The 23,024-nt window shown below is 37.1% G+C and overlaps 3 protein-coding genes and 2 pseudogenes across 4 annotated transcripts in view; 3 read left to right on the top strand and 2 right to left on the bottom strand.

Annotated features, from left to right (window-relative positions):
* Nucleotides 1-1,227: 1,227 nt before the first annotated feature.
* Nucleotides 1,228-4,485, bottom strand: LOC147532391 (RAF-like serine/threonine-protein kinase PRAF). The gene is made up of 2 exons (XM_086647014.1): nt 3,969-4,485; nt 1,228-2,131 (listed from the first exon to the last, which is right to left on the bottom strand). The coding sequence occupies exons 1-2, from the start codon at nt 4,153-4,155 to the stop codon at nt 1,413-1,415; spliced, it is 906 nt and encodes a 301-aa protein (XP_086503140.1). The 5' UTR covers nt 4,156-4,485; the 3' UTR covers nt 1,228-1,412.
* Nucleotides 4,486-8,219: 3,734 nt separating this feature from the next.
* LOC147532386 (FAD synthetase 2, chloroplastic-like) overlaps nt 8,220-23,024 on the bottom strand; it is a 35,828-nt gene continuing 21,023 nt past the window's right edge. Inside the window, exon 6 of the transcript XR_015227455.1 lies at nt 8,220-8,314. The gene's annotated coding sequence lies outside the window, so the exon portion shown is untranslated. The remainder of the gene's footprint in view (nt 8,315-23,024) is intronic.
* On the top strand, nt 8,474-19,502 carry LOC147532389 (LL-diaminopimelate aminotransferase, chloroplastic-like; annotated as a pseudogene). The gene is made up of 17 exons (XR_015227453.1): nt 8,474-8,746; nt 8,929-8,965; nt 9,308-9,362; nt 9,678-9,766; nt 10,611-10,703; nt 11,247-11,385; nt 12,832-12,926; nt 13,032-13,141; nt 13,256-13,332; nt 13,510-13,577; nt 14,785-14,901; nt 15,315-15,377; nt 15,804-15,908; nt 16,202-16,252; nt 17,888-18,207; nt 18,357-18,563; nt 18,910-19,502. The product of XR_015227453.1 is annotated as an LL-diaminopimelate aminotransferase, chloroplastic-like (transcript).
* On the top strand, nt 16,480-17,593 carry LOC147532390 (putative transcription factor KAN2; annotated as a pseudogene).
* Nucleotides 21,547-22,984, top strand: LOC147532388 (glucan endo-1,3-beta-glucosidase 12-like). The gene is made up of 3 exons (XM_086647012.1): nt 21,547-21,596; nt 21,847-22,098; nt 22,849-22,984. Exons 1-3 carry the CDS (start codon nt 21,575-21,577, stop codon nt 22,887-22,889), a joined length of 315 nt encoding a protein of 104 aa, XP_086503138.1. The 5' UTR covers nt 21,547-21,574; the 3' UTR covers nt 22,890-22,984.

Here is a 23,024-nt window from a genome sequence, read left to right as displayed (position 1 = left end):
CCTATAAATTTATCGGACTTTATGCCTCTTTCATGTTGTTGGGCTTTAAGCCTCTTTCATGTTGTTGGGCTTTAAGCCTCTTTCATGTTGTTGGGCTCTAAGCCTCTTTCATTCATGGTTTAAATTAGGCGGCTTCTTGATGTATCAATGTCCTGTACGACTAACGTAGATCGTAGTCGAGTTCTCAAGGAAAAAAAGACATCTTGGGTCCTAAAGGCATATAGAAACCCTGAAAATCCTACAAGGCATGAGAACCCATTCGTTCCTTCATCTACTTTTATTTCTACCAAAGTTCAATAAATCATGTATTTCGACTTCCATTTGAGTGACATGATACCTTATGCGGAGTGGGTGTCCATCCACTAAGTCAAATGGTGGTGGATTTTTGGATATGAATTTGGCTAGTTATTACAATGCATTAATACATCATCAAGACGTGATAAACACTATAACCCGTCTAATTTAAACCCTTAACAACCTAAAATCTAACTAATCTACCTCTACTTTTTATACCTTAAGTTCACTTAATTCAAGATTTACACTTTCACCAGATTCATTTTGGGACCTCCTTGTTGAGGAATAAGTGTCAGGGTAAGAGGGATGAAAGTGGGATGAAGTGGGATGAAGTGGTGGTCCCTAATTCAGTTATTTCTTGATATCCTGATTCTCTACTTCGGGTTGTCTTTCACAACATATTACCGAGAGGGAGGGAGGGAGAGGGAGGGAGGGAGGGAGGGAGGGAGGGAGGGAGAGAGAGAGAGAGAGAGAGAGAGAGAGAGAGAGAGAAGAAAGAGAATGGTGATGATGGTCGGAGTTGGTGGTGGAAGTGTCGTCGGAATTGATGGTTGAGGTATCGCCAGAGTGGTGTTTTGAACAAACAGAAGATTGCAAAAAAATATGTATTGCCCTAAAAATTATACTCCAGAAAATTTCTTTGTTTCCCATAAACATCGACCTAAAATATTCCCTATGGCGTAAGGAAAATAGTAGTAGGTAACACTGCAGCAGCACAGATGCACAGAATTACAATCTGAAGTGATCTTCATGAAATGAATCAAGTTCACTTTTGAAATTCACAATTGTAGAGCCAATAACTCGAGTGCGACCAGCTACATAAAACCAGTTCTTTCGATCTGAATAAGGGATTCTACCCTTCTCAAAGTGAAAGTTAGAACCTAAATATGTGTAAGTGAAAGTGAGACTAGCTAGATAAAAACCAGATGAAACTTTTCCAAGGTCTTAATCCACTGCTATTTTTCATTAAATAAAATCCCATGTAAACTTAAAACTTATGGGACTGTTTAAGGGAATCCCATGCATATGATTTGTATCTGACTGAAAACATAAAAACCATAGTTTAGTTTCGGGTCTCACCTAAACGCACGAAAAGATGGTTGATCATTCATGTCGAATCAGTTACTCCTGAACAATGTACAATCCCCACTATGCCCACAACCTGAATACCCACCATTATTCGGATCTCTTCTTGGTGAGTGATATTGCATTATAGGAACATGACTCATCTGCATTCTCCCATTCTCAGTTCGACCAAAGGAGGAACTGAGCACCCTCTGTCTGGCCCTACCAACATTACCGGGACAGTGGTGGTCCTGGTAATGGTTTTGGTGGTGGCACTGGTAATGGTTCAGGTGGTGGTTCCGGTGTTGCTTTAGGTGGTGGTTTTGTTGGTGATGGCCAAGGTTGTATAAATCACTAGGAGAACTCTGTACTCTATGCATCCCTCTTCGAAGACCAGGTGGCGAACATAAGTCACGGTGCTTTGACTCGGTTGTGTAGATATCACGCACAATGGGCCTTCGAGACACTCCACAAGTAGGTGACTGAATGTGAACAATTCCGTTAATGGCATCAATGTAACGCTGCTCAACCCCACAACTTTTGACAGTACAAGGCACTGGCACTATTTCAGGATCGGATGAGAATAAGAAAGCCCGTAACATCGGAATTCCTCCATTTTCGATCAATCTGGCACGTCGATCATATTCATCAAACATGTGTCGAACATCGTTGTCGTTAGTAACTGAGACTAAGGCATCCAAGTCCTCCGACATCAACTGGTACTTCAGGACTTTCTTTCCACCAAATAGGCTAGAAAGCTTGTTCATTAGCTCTGCACAAGATATATATACATCATATTAATTGAAATTCGCCATGGATTATGCTCATAAATCTCAATACATACGATATCAAGTTCTAAGTATGGGTTAAGGGTTTAGTGTTTAGGGTTAAGACAAGAAAGGTTGTTCATTAGCAACCCACAAGAAAAATATACAACAGAAAAATAAAAATCTCAATATGGAAAAAGAAAATAATCCAATTGCTTATCACACAAATGAATAAAATATCGAGAGTATATTTATTTTAAAATTTCCAATGCGTTTGTTAGACTACCTACATAAAAGAAAGTCTAATGTAAAACCAGATTTTACATAATATATTTCAATTTTTACGTGTATCAACACCGATATTGGAATGTGGCCGGAATTATGCTTTTATTTCTAAGGTTGAAAGTTGAGACGTAAATTAAGAAGGATAGTTCGAATTAATACACGAGTATGAGTTCAAATCCCGTGGCTTTCGTTTTAACCAAAAAATTATTTCTATAACTACATACACTAAAGATGCATAATTTGAACTCTTACTAATAATATCTTTTTTTTGTTAAAACTCTTACTAATAATATGTTTTAGAATTCAAAAGAGCAACTCAAACTCTTCCACCTATCTCCATTTCTTAAGCTTTAGAACTTAAGCAATATTAAGCATAAGACAAAAAATAAAATAAAACCACAATCTCCTCTTTCACAATATATACCAACAATGTTTAAAAAAAAAATTAATGCAGAGGCATAGAGGCGCGCCTCGAGGCGAGGCCGTCCCTGATGCCTCAAGCGTACGTATTTGAACTCGAGACTAAAATGTGTGCATCTCAAAGTGACATTTTATATTCGAGTTGTTGGGCAACACAAAAATATTAATATTTTGTTTATTTAACACTTAGGACTTGATATAACGGTAGTAAAGAATACAAACTATGTTAAGTTTTTACACATTGATATCATTTTCCTTCAAACAAAATAACACTTTATACCTATTACGCATCAAGGTGTACGACTTGAGGCGCCGCCTCGCCTTGTGAGGGCAAACCACCTTGAGGCGAGATGACGTATTTTAAAAGATTGCATACCGAAACTGCATAATCTTCTTCACAAAGTCAGTATTTTGTTTCCTTCTCTCTAATTTATACATGTATTTTAAATTTTAAGAACGGTTATATCTATCTAATATCTTATTCAATAAACAAATTGTTGTGTCATTCCTTATTTTGCCTTTTACGAGTTTATGTGTTTTAATTGATTTACCTAAATCACGTTATTTTGATGTACCACGTTCTTACTTCTCACAATTAGGTAACGCGTTATGATACGCATTTGTTCGTTATAAATTTTTGGTCATATATAAAACATAAATGTTCACTTCAACATTAGTATTTACTAATTTGCACATCCCAAATATTGCATATAAGTTCGATTTAACTATTAATCACTAGTATTTTCAAATTACAATCGTACAAACAAAGTTTAATTCATCAATGAACGAATATTTATAAATTTTTCTAATCTTCTTGTACTTGTAAATTTTTTTAAATTTGTATTCCTTTTTTTAGCCCTAGAAAGTAAATCTTGGATTAACCACTTCCAATATATTCACTTCTAAACAAATGAGTTGATTTAGAAGTATAAAACCCTAATTGTTAATAAGCACTAATCACACTTCTGGATATTAAAATGATTTTTGTTTGTTTCTTTGTACTTTTTCTCTTTAGTAGGGTCACACTTTGACAAAACAAAGTAAAGAGAAAATAGAACATTTGGGGCATATGCTTGCAGTTGCAGAGTAATAGTTAGAGAGAGAAAGTAGAGAGAGAGAGAGAGAGAAATGAAATACCAGAGAAGTTAATATCTCGAGGAACAACAACGAGTCTAGTCTCTCCACCAGTATACCTAAGTTCACCATCAATTGGTCTTGGTAATATTTTCCCTCCATCGCTACACAAAAATTTTACCCTTTTCTCCAGCGAAGATGATGTTACTGGTGATGAACACTTCTCTTCTCCTCCTCCATTCTCTGCCATCTCTCTTTCTCTCTCTAAGCCTTCCCTTTCTCTAAAAGCACTGGACTGGTTTATCTTGAACGATCGGAAATCTGAATTGTTTCGTCCTTTATGATCTGAAAACAGAGAAGAAGAAGAAGAAGAAGAAGAAGAAGAAGAGAGGGAAAACCTAGGCGCGTGAAAATGAGAATAAATATCGGTAGAAGCTTCTACGGAAGAAGAGAAGAGAAAATCTGAAGCAGATATAAAATTAGGGTTTCGAATAGGATAGTGAACCGGGAAGAGAAACACGGAAATGGAAGTCGCGGAATTGAAGAAGAAAAGGAATTAAGGCCGCGTATTATAAGTTGATTACGAAAATTAAAAAAAAAAACAATCTCAAATAACGGAAAAACGACTAACGTTTTAAAATGATTATAATATAATTATATCGGTGGTATTTTGAAATTATTTTGTTTTAATGAAAAATCATTTATTTTCTAGATTTGGGACTGTTGTTTGGTACTCCAGAAGTTTTGGTAGGAACTTTGGGCCATGAAGAGAATCTCCTTGAATTGATTAGATTTTATTTTGGAGGCAACGTTGTTTTGAATCTAAATTTAATCTATTTGTTTTTTAACTACTAACCTTAATCTTGTATACATTATTAGTAGCGAAATCTCTCGTAAATTTTGTCTTTCCATTTCTCGTTTTGCTCAACATACTTAAAAGGGGTATAATGTTGTAATGTCTCGAACATGAGAATTAGCAAACCGAAAATTAATTTGGTAATTATTACAATCATGAGTTGTTGCTATCATTTTTTTCTCTTTTAAATTCCCATTCATTTCTCTTCTAATATGTCGAATCACCAATTTCTTTATCTCTCTTGAATCCCTCTATCTAATCTTTATATGTACCAAACTAGATCTTAAATTATAATACTTTGGGAAAATAAAAGCTATGTAAGGTCGGCTATATAGCAACATCATACGTTAAACTTGGATTTTTTTCGACCATAAATTTTTTTTTCACTGTTAAATTACTTCAATTTTTTATTTATTACCTTGCGTTAAAATATATTTTCAGCTCGTTCAAAAGGCCCAAAATAAAATCTGACACTGGACCTATAAATTGTTAACCGCAACCCTTGATTCCGTCACATTTCTTTCAATTCCGCCAGATGGAAGGGTTCCCTTCCCGGACCCTCTTAGTCTCAGACAAAGCGAGCTTGTAAGAGATTTGCAAAAGAAATTGTTGTTCTGGAGAAGGTAGGCCTTCCCTTTGCCAAGTGAGATAGCACGGTAGAGAAGGAAGAAAAAAGAAAGAGAGAGCTAGAGAGAGAAACAAATACCGATGACGATGGTATTCAGGGCTGGTGGTGGTTGGAGGTGGAAGATGAAAATTGGGAGTTAAAACATACAAATTGATTTTTGATTATTTCCTATTTGGCCCCCTATTTTGTGATCAGCTTCCTTTTCGACCCCCTACTTTTCATAAATTTAAATTTGGCCCCCTATTTTCATGTAAATGGCGTAACTGCACTTCTTAATTTAAAAATAAAATATTAAAAAAAAATTATTTCCACCTCACCTATCTCTCTCCCCTCTCTCTTTCTCTCTCCACCTCACCTCTTTCCCTCCACCTAACATTTCTCTCTCTCTCCACCTCACTCTGTCTTCTCCGAAGAAGGTCGTCGGTCGGAAAATTTTCCGACCGGCGCCTTAAAAAAAAACTCTCATCTCTCTCTCTCTAAATATTCCGGCGAAGGGGTTGCCCTTTCGCCGGGGATCTGTTCCGAACAGATCTGAAGGTCTGGTTCAACAGATCTCCGGCGAAGGGGTTGGCGAAGGGAAACCCATTCACCGGTATATTTTGAGAGAGAGAGATGAGAGTGTTTATTTTGAAGGTCGCCGGCCGGAAAATTTTCCGTCCGGCGACCTTCATAGGAGAAGACAAAGTGAGGTGGAAATAATTTTTTAAATATTTTATTTTGAAATTAGGAAGGGTAGTTACGCCATTTACATGAAAATAGGGGGCTAAATTTGAATTCAAAAAAAGTAGGGGGCCAAAAAGGAAACTGGTAACAAAGTAGGGGGCAAATAGGAAATAACTCTTGATTTTTAAACTTAAATCTAAGTTGCTCTAAATTCAACTTCTATGTTGTAGACAATCTTTTTGCAGTTGCCAATTAGCACAAGATAGTACAAGACTACAGTCTAAGGTCCAAAACCAAAACCAATTTATCCCTAGCACGTGCAGAATCACTTCCATAGAAAACCAAAACATCCATAGAATTTACAGCGGAATCACTACCATAGAACTAGTGTAAGTGAATATACTACCATATGATAAATTTACTTGCTTTTATACACAACCAAGAACCCCACTAGGTTATGTACCCTATAAACAACTTACGTCTCAATTACTTTTAGGGAGATTTTAAAAGGCCTCCCCGTTTTTGTTAAAAGGCCTCCCCATAGTTTCGTTGACTTAGTAAAAAACCTTTGACTTAGCTTGGTTAAAGGGCCCCCTCTTTGAATGGGTGAAAAAAACCCCTTTAAAGGTGTATTTCACCCACATTTTCTCTCCATCATTTGACCACGCCACATCATCATCTTCTCCGGCAGGGTCGCCGGCCGGCCAAACTTCCGGCCGGCGACCTTTAAATTTTTTTTTTTTTATTCTCTCTCTCTCTCTCTCTAAATTTTTTTTTTTTTTTTTTCTAAACTCTCTCTCTCTAGATCTAGAGAGAGAGAGAGCCAGATCCATTGAAGGTCTGCGAACAGACCTTTTGAAGGTCTGTTCGCAGACCTCCAAAGGGTCTGCGAACAGACCCTTTGAAGGTCTGTTCGCAGACCTCAATGGTCTGCGAACAGATCCATTGAAGGTCTGTTCGCAGACCTTCAGTGGATCTGCCTCTCTCTCTCTCTAGATCTAGAGAGAGAGTTTAGAAAAAAAAAAAATAATAATAATAATTTTAGAGAGAGAATAAAAAAAAAAAAATTTAAAGGTCGCCGGCCGGAAGTTTGGCCGGCCGGCGACCCCGCCGGAGAAGATGATGATGTCGCGTGGTCAACATCACAGTTTGACCTAACGGCGTTAACTTTTGCCGTTAGGTCAAATATTGATGAAGGAGGTGCTCTTTTGTAGAGGGGGCCCTATAACCAAATGGGTTATAATGAGGGGCGCTTTTAGCGGGGAGGCCTTTTAACAAAAACGGGGGGGCCTTTTAAAATTTCCCTTACTTTTATTACCATTTTTGTTACAGTATAATTTAAACGAAATAAGTGAGCTGGTCAGTTCCTGGAAGGCCCCTATTATTGTAATGATTGAACAATTTAAGTGCCGCCGTTGCTGCGACTAGGAGCTGCCAGTTTATTTGGGTAGTTACGCTCGGGGTCGAGAACTGGTTGAAAAGTAGAAGGTGGTCAAAAACGTGCTAACACAAGTTTTCAAACCACCTCTTCTTCCCGTTTTTGAACATCACCGAGACAGGTTCCCTGAACAATTGATCGGGGAGGGAGAAGTTGATGGTGAGTTGGTCAGCTCACACCCACCCTTCAAACACTGAGGTCCAAGCCACAGAATGATCGAGCAGGCCGGCCACTAACGTGAAATAGAACTATCCAAGACATGCTAAAAGTGAATTGTATAGGCATATTCATTTGGTTGTAATGAAGCCCATTAACCGATTAACATTTTCTAATATCCGATTAACTTCTTCGGGGGAAATCTAGAAGCAAATAATTGAAATTTGTAAAATGACAAGAGGTTTTGGACAGAAAAAAGGTGCACAAACACAAAACAAAATAAGAGGGACCAAATATTTCTCCAAACTTGTCTAGCTGAATCTATTACATTGTTACAATAAATCCTCTCATTTCTTCGGCAACCAACACATTTAAATTATATTATTATATCAAGCAACCAAATAAGAGGTGGCGTACGTTACCAAGAGTTGACATAGTTCTCTAATTTTAACTTGAATCGAACTTTGGAAATCTATGAGACTCCTAGTTGCATCGGAAGTCCGTTGGCGGCAGATTTAGCCAACATTCATTATTACTCTAGTAGCTAATAAAGCAGGCAATGGCCTAGTTTCATCACACAAAAAAAAAAGAGTAGGGAAATTTTATTTCTTTTTTCTTCAATAGTAAGCATCATCTGAAACTAAAAGGTTGTATCCCCACCTACTAATCTATATAATAAAATAGGTGGATGGGTGCTGTCTGGGACAAACCCCTGGATAAATCCAGTCGTCCGTCCCACATCAGCACTGGTCTAGACCGTTGGATTGAGCACTCGGGGTGCCTCTAGCCAAAATTACTCTTTCATCTCCCTTCTCCACGCTCACTTCACCGGACATATCTTCTCACTTCAGCGGACAGGAGGACACATCTCTTCACCGACGTCTTCTTCCTTTCTCTCACCCTAAAAACATCTCTCTCAAATTTCAGTTTCGTACTCTTTAGTTCAGTTTCTATTTCTCCCTCTCTCTATCTTTCTCTCCTGGTAACACCAAATATCTCTTTCTCTCAAAATCAATCTACTATCTCAGTATCTCTTTCTTTCTCCCTTGTACCAACAGTGAAACTACTATGTTTGAGGCGTTTGATGAAATATCTCCGAGGTTAGTCATTTTATCCATCGATAGATTTTCAAACATTCACTTTTGCACTTTGTTTAGTTTTTAATTTTATAGTTTCCATTTTGTAGTTTCAATTTCTGCAAATAAGGTGTTCATTGAAATGTCTGTGAGGGGCATTTTGTTTTGTTATTAGTTTCAGACTAATTTTGTTTAATTTCTCACAGGTGAATTTGTCTCTTTTTTTTCTACTTCTTCTTCCAGGTACATTTGTGTAACTATCTATTTTTCCTATTCTTACTTCTGTTAACTTCTGTTTTCCCAAAATCAATTGTAGAAAATAAGGTGTTCATTGAAATGTCTGTGACGGACATATGGATTGAGCACTCGGGGTTCCATAATCAATTTAGTTTTGTTGTTCAAGGTGTTAATTATTGATTGGTTGTATGTGGATTTGAAATTTAACTAACTTTTTTGTTTTCCAAAGGTTTATTCTCACCCTCATTCTTATCATCTTCTGTTAGTTTCTCTCCCCCTCCATTAAAGGTTTTAAATTTTCAGAACTTTATTTTCAACTTGCGATTAACCTTCTTTTATTGACTGCAGGTATATCATCATTCGGCTTACTTTTAGTCTCACCAGTTAGGTTGTCATCTCAAAGGTACATTCATTTTTTCTTTTCTTTAATTGTCTACCTTTCAATGTTTATGACTTACGGAGTTTCCCTCAAATTTTATTGTTAAATAGTTTATGTACTTTAAATTAATCCTTGCTTAGAAAGTTTCATCCTGATTTTTCTCTTGCTTAGAAAGTGTTTGATTAAATGTCAATGTGAAACTGAATTGGTTTTGTCTTGCCTTAGAAAGTGTAATTTAGATCAGTTTCGGATTTTCCTTCTTTTGGGTGTGAGTTGTTAACGATTTAGAAATCTGAACTGGAGTCCTACTTTGTGTTTGATTAATGATTATTAGTTCAGGCTGGAATTGCTTGGAAATGATAATGGAGATGCACTGGACATGTCAAAGGGCTTCATTCCTATGTGTGTCTTTTTCTAGACGAGCGAAGGTAACATTTATAGTCCCCATTATCTGTATTATACCATACTCTTTTTTCCTGTCTTCTATGCGCTTCAATTTAGATGTGTTCGGGGAGTAATGATATTTAACAGTGGATAAGATATATTTACCATGCAGTGTCCGTTTACTTATTTCCTGTTACTTATTTCCTGTAAATTATTCTATACAAAACGCCCTATTTTAATTGAATTTTATATTATACTAAGAGAATAGTTAGAAGAGATTCAATTTCATGGTTATGGCTGTTGCAAGTTCGACCAGAGCAAATATATTTCTCCGTCTGGGCTATATGCAAATTTTTGGTGAGCTTACTATGAATAGTTTGTCTTGGTTCAAATCTTTCAAAATATGTGAAAACTCTACCGCAAAAAATTCTCGTATTTGTGGTTTTACTTTGTTGTTTATTTCAAATTTGAAGTTCTTTTTCAGATAATATATGTCTCTCTTGTAGTTTAAGTTCTTCTGAAATGCTTTATAGATCGGAAGTGGTGAGTAAGATTTGTGATGATAATATAGGATAGTAATTCTTTTCAAAAGGGTTGATAGCAGTAACAAGGAGCACAATGAAATATGTTTTATAGGTCACAAGTGTTGAGCAAGATTTGTGATGATAATCAAGGATAATTTTTTTGCAAAAGGGCTGAAAGCAGTAACAAATATCACAATGAAAACCGGTCTATGTTTGAATCACTATTTCAGGGAATCCTGTTTTGAATTTTTTTTTATTGTTGTCCATAATTTATTCTGACCCTTTTCACTCTTAGTCTTAGCACTACCACATGGGTCAATCTTTCCATCTCTTGATACTTGATAGATTATTTGACACATTGCAGCAATAGCCTTATGACCTACCTACTGAGGCCTTCTTATTGGAGTTACTCGAACAAGCTTCCGTTGCAGTTCAGTTTTGTGTAATGTTGCTGCAGGTAAATATTTTTTTTCCTTAGGTTGGAAATGTTTTATATCTTTCTAGCTACGTACCATGTCTATTGTGCATTTGTTTCCTGAAGTATCCTGAATGTGACCCAACCCATTCCTTACTAACAAATGTCACAACCCAAACCTAGGGGCTTTTGTTTTATTTTATTGAAGTTATTAATGTAAAAAACTCGTATGTGTTTTTCTCTATTATATTGTGAAAGGTAGTTCTGGCTCTTGGAAGTTTCCCTCGAGCAAATATGCTTCACTGCCTCGGCTCCGGGAACATTTTTGTTGAGTTTACTGTAACAAGTTTTTTAAATTTAAAATTTTGAAAACATGTAAAAACTCAATTGTAGAAAATTCTTTTATTCGTAGTTTCACTTTTTTTTGTTGAACTTTGACATATCATTACTAAACGATCTAAATACCAAAGTAAACTCTCTTAATAACCAACTCTGTGAATTGCTCTGTAAATATCAATGGTCTTTGCATATGATCCATGTGATTTACTACTATAGATGTCTAATGCTCATTTCTTATTATTATAGGTCCACGAAGAATCCTGACTGTGAACCTTTCATTAAGTTTATCCTTATTTTGGGCTCTTGCAACAAAAAAAAAATCTTATTTAAGGGAAAATGGAAGATCAAACATGATACATCTGTTAAAATTATAACAGATACAAAGGTACGTGGTTTTTTGTCTTGTGAACTTATTTAATGTTGTTATGTATGAAATGTACAGTAAACAACTAATAGTACCAAATAACTCAGTCTGATGTGGTTCGATATCAACCCACATTTCGTACATAACCATATTTTCATTTTTAGTGATGCCCGACTTAATCATGTTTGAAGTCTGTCCGAACCTGGACCAACCAGCTCATTTCTCACCCATAACTTTTGCTGATTAAGTCGCTGGCGAAATGATATCGATTATGATTAGGGTGCAGGTTCAATGATGGGTTATATCAGAGCCACTCGAGCTAGCAACCGATCTCTTGAATTGTGAAACGTACTTCTAAAAGTGTCTCATCCTTTTGCTCTTAGCTCACCCCTTTCTTGACACGTCCGTGGGTTTCAGACTGGTCTGAGTCTGTCCTTTTCAAAACCAATACGAATTAAGCCCAGTCCGATTGCCTCTGACTGCCCTAATTAGTGGGGCACAGAGAGTGAGAGAAGCCCAAGAATAAAAAAGAGGGGGAGGAGCCTGGAGATGATGAGACTAGGGGTGGGAATCGGTCCGGATGGGCGGGAAACGGACACTAACTCAACCGGTCCAGACGGAACGGACACGAGTCCTAAGTGTCCACTCGGACATCCGGACAAAATGGGCGGACATTTCGGATTTTTCTCCAACAAAGTGCCCGTCCATGACCGTTTTGATAGTCGGGCAAACCGGGTATCGGTCGAGCGGACACCGGTCACTAATGAACAAATAAAGAAACTTTTATTCGAAATTTAAAATGTTTAGTCGCTAAATACAACTTTCTAAAACTCTCACTTTACAATTCTAAAAAGTAAATGAATTCAAAATCGCAAGATAACCATTGAGATTTCTCATGGATTATGATCGGTTTCTATGCTTCTTCTCATGGATTACGACCGGTTTATTGTGGATTCTCGGGTTATTGATGAGATATTGAGATTGTGGAGGAGATAGAGACTAGAGAAGTAGAACGACGAAGACAAAATTAAGAAAAGTGATTTCTAGGGTTATTTATTTTTACTCTTGAAATCTAATGGTTGTAGCTAACTCTACAAATCTAAAGGCTTAAAATCAATCATACAGGCGGGCGGGTATAACGGGTAGGATAAACGGACGGATGTGGACGGGTTCGGTCGGGCGGACGATATAAGCGGGCGGACTCGGTCGGACCACCGGGTAAAGACCTATGCCCGCGTCCGTCCGCTTAAGATCTTTCGGTCGGGCGGGTACGGACCGATTCGGGCATCGGACAGTCACGGACTCTTCGGATTCGGACGGTCGTGGGCGGGTTCCGGGTTTCCGGGCCAAAATCCTACCCCTAGATGAGACGCACCCAATTGTCAAGCCCTTGGGTTGGAAGAGTCTCCCCTACCCCTCGTGCGGAATTTGAGAGTCCTCTCACCTACTCATTTCTTACAAATTCAGATAGCTACAGAAGAGCTAGTGAGTTAGGGTTTATCCACCTTTCCAACACTCACAAAAGAAGAAAAAAAAGCGGCTCCGTTTCCAACTTTCAACAGGTAACAATCGATAACCTTATAACAATCTCTCTCTAAATTACAAAGAAGCAAGAGCGATTATAGGAAGATAAGATTCTTAATTAGCATTTCTCTCTCTGATACCAGAGGAATCGATCGACTTTCATTTTGTCGTTGGAAATGTCGTTGACGCAACTCTCAGCTTCGGTTTCTTCATCTTCATCTGCATTTTTAGGTCAACGAAGCACAAATTCAAGGTTTTCTTCTTTAACTCTCTTGAAAAGCTCGTATCTTTTTATATTGTTGATGTTCCTTGTACCTTAGAGAATTAATTTTCATGTTCAGTTTCTTACTTTGCTTGCATTTTGCAGAACTTCAAAGGTTTCAGTTCCAGTGCGAAGCAATTTGATCTGTAAATGTGTGGCAACACCTTCAACTGAGAAGACTGGTATTGAATTTGTTGCTCCTTTTTCTTTTTTGGATTTTTTCATGTTCCTGTATTCCTGATGCTATTGATAAATTATTTGGATAAGGTTTCTAATACAAGATCAAAATTTCTTAATAAATTATAATATGACAATTTGGATAAGGTTTCTGCTACAAGATCAAAATTTCTTTTCTGCAGCTTATACGACAAAGGTCTCTCGCAATGCAAATATGGCAAAACTTCAAGCTGGTTATTTGTTCCCTGAGGTCAGAGATTTGACTTTTATGATTTGATCAATATGAGTTTATTTTAGTTAGCCAATTACAATTTCTTTGGTTCTTCTAATTCGGTTCAGTGTTGTAGTCGTCAATGTTCAAAAAAGTGCATGTTATGCCCACATATGCGCACGCCTTGAGGCAAAATATGTGCGTACATCAGAATCTACACCTCTCTACGCAATAGAGGGGTGTAAGTAACAACAATCACTCATCCTTTTAGGTGACAAGTCAGTGAAGTGACAACTCTTGTTGTCCTTTTAAGTGACAAGTGATGATTTTGTTGTTCTTTCCTCTCTTTTTCTTGAACTTGTAGAGTTAGTCAAAAGGGTAGAAATGACCAAAAGCATTCATATTCGTTAACTTTACTGCTTAAAAAACTAATTTTGCAGTACGACGGGTACAAGCACTTTCAATAAAATTTAGTATTAATAGAATAAAATGCTATTACTATATTAAAATAAATGAAAGTGAAGCTACGCCTCTTTGCCGCCTTCAGGCACCACCTCACATTGTTATAAAATAACGCATTGAGGCGGAAAAACAATTTTTAAACATTAATAGCTGTACCAATACTCTAAAAACAGATAAAATTAAGTAGGTAAAGCCCACATATATTGGGTGATAACATCTGTATATCTACTGGGGAGATCAGTGAATGAATCTTTCTGAATGGAAAAGATAAATCTATTCTTTATACTCTATGCTTTATGTTTCAAAAAGAAAAAAATGGATTATTTTATCTATTACAAGTTATACTTAAATGCAGCTATTCTTTATGTTTTATGGTAACAATGAACAAATCACCAGACAACAAAAGAAACAAGAAAAATAGTTGAGCTCTATTGATCTATATTTGTTAATAAGAGTCGAGCTTGACTATTATTTAAGATGGAGAAAAGAATATGATCTCGGAAAGAAGAAAGGATAATACAACAGGGTAGTGAAGCTTGTAGAATTGATAGTCGTTCGACTCAGGATCCGGACGTACTCAGAATTGTAATCAAGATGACATTGTTTAGCAGTACATATCTTATGTCATTAACTCTTAATGTGTTTGTTTGTTGAGAGGGATTGTTTTCTCCAATATTATACTAGGATCATACTGAAATACGCCAAAAGGATAAAATCATTATGCTTCTATAGTCTAACCAATATGATTGACTTCTTAATGTCTGTCCGTTTGCTCTCTACTTAGATTGCCAGAAGAAGGGGAGCTCACTTGCAGAAGTACCCTGATGCAAAGGTGATAAGTCTTGGAATTGGCGACACAACCGAGCCCATTCCTGATGTTATAACATCTGCCATGGCAGAGGTAATACTTCTACTTCTAAAGATATTTAGAACCCTTTTGTTACATTGATATTCTGTCGAGAAACTTTATTTTTAAAAATTAAGAGCATTATCGATGATTCTTCCATTAAATGTAAAAGGAAATTCGTTTAGCCACATTCCACAAACTTTTAAGAAGTTGTGCCTTCAATTGATCATTTGAATTTCTTTTTTTGCTTCTAAAAAAGGCCAAAATTAATTTCTAGTAGCATAATATGTGTGGAAGGTTACAATTCTTGGCCCTTCTGTAGGCTTAATATCCAATTTGTTTTGTGTCTGTTTGCAAGAACCTCTCCTGACCACATCCATATTTTTCACTTAAAGTTGCGATCTCAAGAAATAAGAACTTTTTCATGTTTCTGACTCACTCAAAATTGTTCTAACTTCTAATTGCAGAGAGCAAAAGCATTGTCGACTTTGGAGGGTTACAGTGGTTATGGAGCTGAACAAGGTGAAAAAGTATGTCTTTTTTCTTGTGTTTGTGTGTTTTACCGGATGCCAAGGGTTTCTTAATCAGGAAAACGTCAGGTTTAACTCTGCATGTGTTGCTTCTGAAGTTATTATCTTCCTTACCTTGGTTCATTTGGTACTTCTATAATGTTTATTTTCAAAACCATGTTGGAAGAATCAAAATTTTGAAGTGTCGTTAAAGGCTGATTTCTTATTATCATGTTACTTCTCTTGTAAAAGTGATAGAATATCATGACAACCTAAACACTGTGAACTTTGTGCTTATTCTACTGTTATGAATATTCATTGTGAAAAATACCATATGGTTTTTATAAGTTATAACAGTATATAATAATATGGTTACTGATCATAAGCTCAACAAGCAAAGCATGTCTTCCATTCTTAGGCGGCTAACCACAATTTTCATCTTTGCAGCTACTAAGGGCTAAAATTGCATCGACGTATTACCCAGACCTTGGGATAGCGGATAGCGATATATTTGTGTCTGATGGTGCGAAGTGTGACATTTCCCGTCTTCAGGTTTGTTTTAGTTTAGGGGTGTTCAATTTATGTTTACATGTTTCTTTATGCCTATTGCTGATACAAAGTCCCAATCTGAGTGTCCAAAAGCATTTGAGTATTGGATAAGAGTATCTACATTTAAGACAAGGAAAAAAATATTAAAACTAATATCAATGTTACATAGTTTAAAAGTAAAACTTCTGATTACTAGAATATGGTTTCCCCATTGCTGGTTCATTGTTGAGCTTATTATATTTTAGTTAAACTTTTTAATCTTTAATGACTTTGTTCTTTGGTGTCTAAAATTGCAGCTTCTTTTTGGGGCAAACGTGTCAATTGCGGTTCAAGATCCATCTTATCCGGTAACATTAATCTAATCATACATCTTCTTTTTCCCTTGGACAATCATCTCCTTCAATAAGTTCGTTAAATCTTTTAACATCTCAATATCTAGATTTACATCATTGGCGATGTTAATTTCTTTGGCCGCGGCTTTGGGGCATAAAGAAAAGTCTCCAGGGCATAAAGACTTTGGTCAACAAGATTTGACTTAGAGAACATTTTCATGTTAGGTCCAAAAATTGAATTTATGTTTTTTGCCGTCTACTCTTCATCTCCTCCTCTCTTTCTCTTTTTTTCTTCTTTATTTCTCTCTCTCTCTCCTGCTCTCTCTCTCTCTCTCTCTCTCTCTCTCTCTCTCTCTCTCTCTCTCTCTCTCTCTCTCTCTCTCTCTCTCTCTCTCTCTCTCTCAGTGTTTCTCTCAGTGCCCCTCTCTCTCTCTCTCTCTCTCTCAGTGTCTCTCTCTCTCAGTGTCTCTCTCTCTCTCTCTCTCTCAGTCTCTCTCTCTCTCTCTCTCTCTCCTCTCACGGTCCCTCTCATGGTCCTCTCCCCTCTTCTTACCCTAGAAACCCGCCCCGAACTCACGAACAATAAACCCACTTCTAGTTGGAGAAGAACGACAATGATGGATTTTTTCCAGCACAACCTGATCTCTCTCTTCAAATTAGTCCTCCAAACAGTAAACCCATTTTTAGTTGGAGAAGAATCACATATGAAGAAATTGATCTAGGGTTGTGGAGAAGAACAACAAATTCTTCAAATAACATGGTGGCTACAAATGCTGCAAAATCTGATTATTCCACTTGTCTTGATCTCTCTTTAGCAAATCCAACTAAGTTTTCAGAATCCAACTCTAACATCATTATCTTCACCATATAAATCTTATCCAATCTCACCATCAACATCAAATTAATCATCATCTCCATGGTCATCATCAACCACAACAATCCCATCGTCATCAAGTACTACATCAAGCATATCAACAACCAAAACTTCTTCATCAACATAATCAAGATCAACTAGGTTACCTGAAACCCATTAGAGGAATTCCGGTTTACCAAAATTACTCTTTTTATCTTGTCTCAACAACAACCACCATTTGATTCTTCTTCTCCTTCTAATGCTACTACAGCTTCTTCCCAATCACAGAATATGATGATGAGACAAAGATTTCAAATAAGATTTCCATCAAAACGAATTATGAGAGCGCCTCAGAATGAGTTGGACTCCTACCCTCCATTATCGATTTGTTCATGTTGTTGAACTCTTAGGTGACCATGAAAGTAAGCTTAATTTGACAAATACCTAACTTTGTATTCTTAATATATTCATTCTAAGTTTCAAAAAAAAATTTCAATGTCTAATTTCATGTTTTGACAAAATTGTGGTGTGGAGGACGATGAAGATTCCGGGCTAAAAGCAATCTAAGTAGATTTTTGGACTAAAAAATAAATATGAGCCCCAAGTCAATCTTGCTTGACAAAGTCTTTATTCCCCGGAGATTTTTCTTTATGCCCCAAAGAATCCACCATTTTTTTCTTTCTGAATGCCCCAATGCGCTACTGAGAGAAGGCGTTATTTGACAATATCTTTTAGCACATTTGAGATTCTTTCACTGTCCTGTTAAATGTGTAAGATCCTTCTTTTCCTGTTTACAGGCCTACGTGGATTCAAGTGTGATTATGGGCCAAACTGGCCAGTTCCAGAAGGATGTTGAGAAGTATGGAAACATTGAGTACATGAGATGTAATCCAGAGAATGGTTTCTTTCCTGATTTATCTTCGGTTGCAAAAACCGATGTCATCTTTTTCTGTTCACCAAACACCCTACTGGTTCAACTGCTACAAGGGCACAACTGACACAGCTAGTACAGTTCGCAAAGAAAAATGGGTCTATCATTGTTTACGATTCGGCATATGCTATGTACATTTCAGATGACTGCCCAAAATCTATCTACGAAATTCCTGGAGCAAAAGAGGTCAGTGAATTGTTTGTTTTCTCTTTCATCTTTTTCTCTTCCTCATGGTTAGTACATAATAATTCGGAATATAAGTTCATTCTACTCGTAATTTCTTTCTCAAGTACAAGAAGGAAAATGTACATATTCTTAGTTTTGAAACATTGCAGGTAGCAATTGAGACAGCTTCGTTTTCGAAGTATGCTGGATTTACTGGAGTTCGTCTTGGATGGACTGTAGTTCCCAAGGAGCTTCTTTTCTCAGATGGATTTCCTGTAGCAAGGGACTTCAACCGTATAGTTTGTACTTGCTTTAATGGTGCATCTAACATTGCTCAAGCCGGTGGACTAGCTTGTCTTTCCCCAGAGGGTCTCAAGGTTAGTTTCATTACTTTCAGTACAGTTAAAGGTGTCAATCGAGCCAGACCTTATAAAGGCCCACATGCTGCCCTAGATGGGCATGGGTAGCCCGACCAGTTTTACTCTTGGTCTTTTTTTTTTTCTTCTGATTGTCGGAATCTAACTCCTCTGGATGTCCGACCCCAATAGACATCATGAGTCTGGCAAAAACAGAGATTGAAATCTGGCTCGAGCGAACCTAGACCTCGTACCAATTTTCAGATTGACTTAGAGATAAAACAACCACTGCTCAAGTACAGTTCAAAAAATATTATACAATTCCATCCTTGACAACAGCCATGAAATATATTTCGAATTCTTTCAGGCGATGCAAGATGTAGTCGGTTTCTACAAGGAGAATACACAGATAATAATGGAGACATTCAATTCACTTGGTTTTAATGTATATGGAGGAAAGAACGCCCCATACGTGTGGGTTCATTTCCCTGGCCAAAGTTCTTGGGATGTTTTCTCTGAGATTCTTGAGAAGACTCATCTTGTTACAACTCCTGGAAGTGGATTCGGACCAGGTGGCGAAGGATTTGTTCGAGTAAGTGCCTTCGGTCACAGGGACAACGTAATAGAAGCCTCTAAAAGATTAACAGAACTCTTCAAGTAAATCCAAGTAAGATGCTGCAATTTTCCGAGTTTCTGTTAATTTATCATGCCTTGTGCTTTTAAAGATTTATCTTCTATTAGTCTTAGTAGTTACTACTCAGTTCATAAATTCAAGGAGCAGTTTCTTAGTAATTGGAAGAGATGATTACCATATTTATTGATCTCTAGTCATGGACGAAAATGTTATTAGTGATAATGATGATTACCGTGATTGCGTGATGATTGATGTGCTTCATGTTTGAAAGATATTATATCATTATGACATGACATAGTCATCACTAAATGAAATCTGATTTTATACATTAGGTTGGTAACATAGTAATTCTCACACCAACCGTGGGAAGGCAGGGAACCATCGCTTATCTAAGGAGAGCATAATTGACTACAAGTTGCGTTTTTCGACTACCCATGAAAGAGACACGCCTATAATTTGCACTAGGGGTTCGGCTTCTAAAATCATTACAAGCCTGCACTTTAGTTTATAATCATAAGCTATTTTGGCTCCTTCATGAAATTCCTATTTGGCTTCCTTTTCTAATAGGTTTTCATCTCTCAAACCGGTTCTCTTTCTTTCAAAACCTCATTAATGGGTGTTCAATTTTTCTTTTTTGCTTATATTTTTTGTAAAAATAAAGTCCTACACTCCACCACTTAAGGGTGGACTTCGGCAGAATCTTAGAGGTAACCTTCGTTGTGACAAGAACAAGCAACTAATCAAAATAGTAAAGAAAGTAAACAATCACACAAAACAAGAGATTTGTGTGGTTCAGTTTACTAGACCTACTCCATGGTGAACAATAACAGATCATTTTCACTATCAAAAGTTACAAAGATATCTCCAGGTTTTTAGTTTATAAAGCTCTAACCACATCGACCTTACCACCTCTATTTGTAATTTTGAAAAATACATGCACACCCATTATAAATAGAAGTCTTGCTTTCCGAAGGTCACCTCTGCTTCGGCAACCTTCAAGATTAGCTCTGTGTCAGGTACAAAAATTTTATCCCGGGGCCTACGGTCTTGGCGGGCGATTAAACATTGCTCTGAAAGCGGTTTCACCCGTTGCAAACCAAGTCGGATGTCTACCCATATCAAGAAACTTTCAACAACCTTGAATTTCAATCTCTCATTACACCCACAACAGTGTTCAACTAAAATTTTATTTCTTTAAAAATACAAGACACCCTAGTTCACAAGACATCTTTCATCAAAAGAGGGGTTCATCAATAATCTCAATCCCTCCCAGAAAAACTCGAACATGTCTTCAATAATAGAAGGTAAACAAGCTTCCATTACAAGCCACAAATCACATGTTATTTACTCTTTGCTTGTCATTTTCTTAATGAAAAGAATCAATTGGATCCGGCAAGGTTGGAATTATCCATATGGGTAGTTAGATTTTTGTAATTGTTCAAAGCAACTTACATTTTTTTTCTTGCTCAAGAAAATGTTGATTTGGTATTCTCATGGGGTGGCTTTACAAAATCATTACAATGGCAAGATACATCCAAGATGTGATAACCACGATAACTGTCGAAATTAAACTTTTGGAACAAACAAGTTTAAAGCCAAACTATACTACCGGCCAAAGGATTAAAATCTTAAAATGGACTAGAGGCCACCTAACCGTATTATTTATACGTTTTAGTAACTCAAATTCAATAATCCATGGATTCAACCTCCACTGGGAATAAATCAAGGACCTCTAGGGATTTTGGAGTTTATGTCAACACTATCAACCACTTGGGCTATCAACACATAGGACGTAAATAAATTGTAACTAACAAGTGATAGCTTTGGTATAAAAATGGCGATGCTATTGATATCTGATTTCTATAGCGATCGAACTGGTCCCTCATCCAATGGCCATCCCTCTTTTTTCTGGATCTCCAAGTTCATCAACGCAGGAATTGGGTTTGCGAAAATAGTCGAACCGAGATTAAGTTTGTAATTAGGCTCCTTGCTATAGATTAATTGGGAAGAAAGATCTACTCCTTCAATCTTTAAAAGAAAAATGCCCAAAATCTGATGTGGGCGGCTCCATTGGTCAGGGTCATGTGAGAGAGAAGCGCAGGCCAATTGGAGCGTCACATCAGATTTCGGGTTGTGGTGGGCCTCCATTTTCGCGCCAAATATAGAAAGAAGTATTTCTTTAATATAGTTGCCTTAAAAGTCCAAGTAACAGATTGTGTATAGACAATTTCATAAAAAAAGTGGCCTTATGCACTTCTCTAAATATTCCTTACTTCACATTTAGAGCAATGTCTCTTCCCAATCCAATTGAGTGAACATTAAAAACACCATCACCAAATTAGAAGACACATTTCTATCTATGATGCCAAGGTTAATTCTTATTGTTCTCCTACTGATTATGGCCATTTCACAAAAATCAGGTAATTTGATTAAATCTCACCCATTTCATTTTTTCTTTGTTGATTTGGTCTGAATTTCGACTGATCTAGTAATGAAGTTGATAAGTTATGATAAATCAGTACGTTTATCATAAATAGAGGTCGTGTGTCTCAGTAGACAGATCAATGTCGTTCATTGGGATTAACGACCTCTATATCAGAATAAATGTTTCCGCTTATCGTACATTATAAGGAATCGTCTCTTTAACTAAGATAATGATTTTAATAATAGAGGGACAACTTGAAGAATGGTGCATAGTAGATGAGCAAACACCTAAAGAAGTACTTCAAATGGCACTTGATTGGGCTTGTGGAAGAGGGGGAGCTGATTGTAGGAAGATACAGGCCAACCAGCCTTGTTATCTCCCTAACACTCTCTTCAACCATGCTTCTTATGCTTTTAATAGTTACTTTCAGAAGTTCAAGAAGCAAGGTGCTAGTTGTTACTTCAATTCTGCTGCCATGATAACAGATCTTGATCCAAGTAAGGCTTCTGATAAAAAAATATTTACTTCAAAATTCTTCGCCTCGCCCTTGTGTGGTAGGGGCACGATGTAGATGTACTTGGGTAGTTCTGGCCTCTCTTAGCTTAAGAGGTTAGTTTTCCCCACTCTTATAGGTTCATCCCGTGCTTCTTCCGCTACTAATGTGGGATTATCCTAACAATCTCCCCCTCACACATTGGGGTTAACTTCAATAGTTATTGGGCTCAAACTTGTTATACCCCAGACTTCGATACCAGGGTTGGGTGGTTTTGGGCCTCTCTCACCCCAAAAACTAGCTCAAGAGGTAACTTATAAATTCACCCGTGCCCCTTCCACTACCAATCTGGGTTTATCCTAACTGCAGACCCACCACACGACTCTGCTAAAATGCCAATGAAAGTGCCAGAAGAATTTATGCAATCCTTCAGTGTCAACGTAAGCTTATCGAGACCCACCATAGTCCTTTTGATATATGTCAGTTGGACCTCTAAGAGGCCCTTGCAAGTCGTGGAGGTTCACGTGACTCAATGTCAAACTGTTAAGATCACAATTATCGTACCAATGCGGCTGTCCGTTTCAGCATTGTTGTGGGATCTACCGATCTACTTAGGTGCTGAAGGTCGAAGATAAAGTGTTAATATTTTGTCTGACCTAGACTTAAACAGAGAGTTTCCCGCTCTCAATCTTTTTCTTTTAGCTAATTGTGTATATGCTTATTAATGAGCTCTACTTTTCATCTTTGCTTGCAGGTTATGGCTCATGCAGGTATGAGTACATCCCAGAGAGTTAAAAGATGGAAGATTTTATGTTTATTATTTTTAGCTTATTACCAACTTTGTAAGCTTTGAATCAACATTGAATTCATTTCAATGAGAGCATCATTTCGGAAATATTTGACAATCATTATCTTATTACCAGAACAGCG

Source organism: Eschscholzia californica, unplaced genomic scaffold (assembly GCF_041429995.1).
Source record: "Eschscholzia californica isolate CP2 unplaced genomic scaffold, dmEscCali1.0.p SCAF_6, whole genome shotgun sequence".
In the NCBI taxonomy this organism is placed as follows: domain Eukaryota; kingdom Viridiplantae; phylum Streptophyta; class Magnoliopsida; order Ranunculales; family Papaveraceae; genus Eschscholzia; species Eschscholzia californica.
This window is presented reverse-complemented; position numbering and strand designations above follow the sequence as displayed.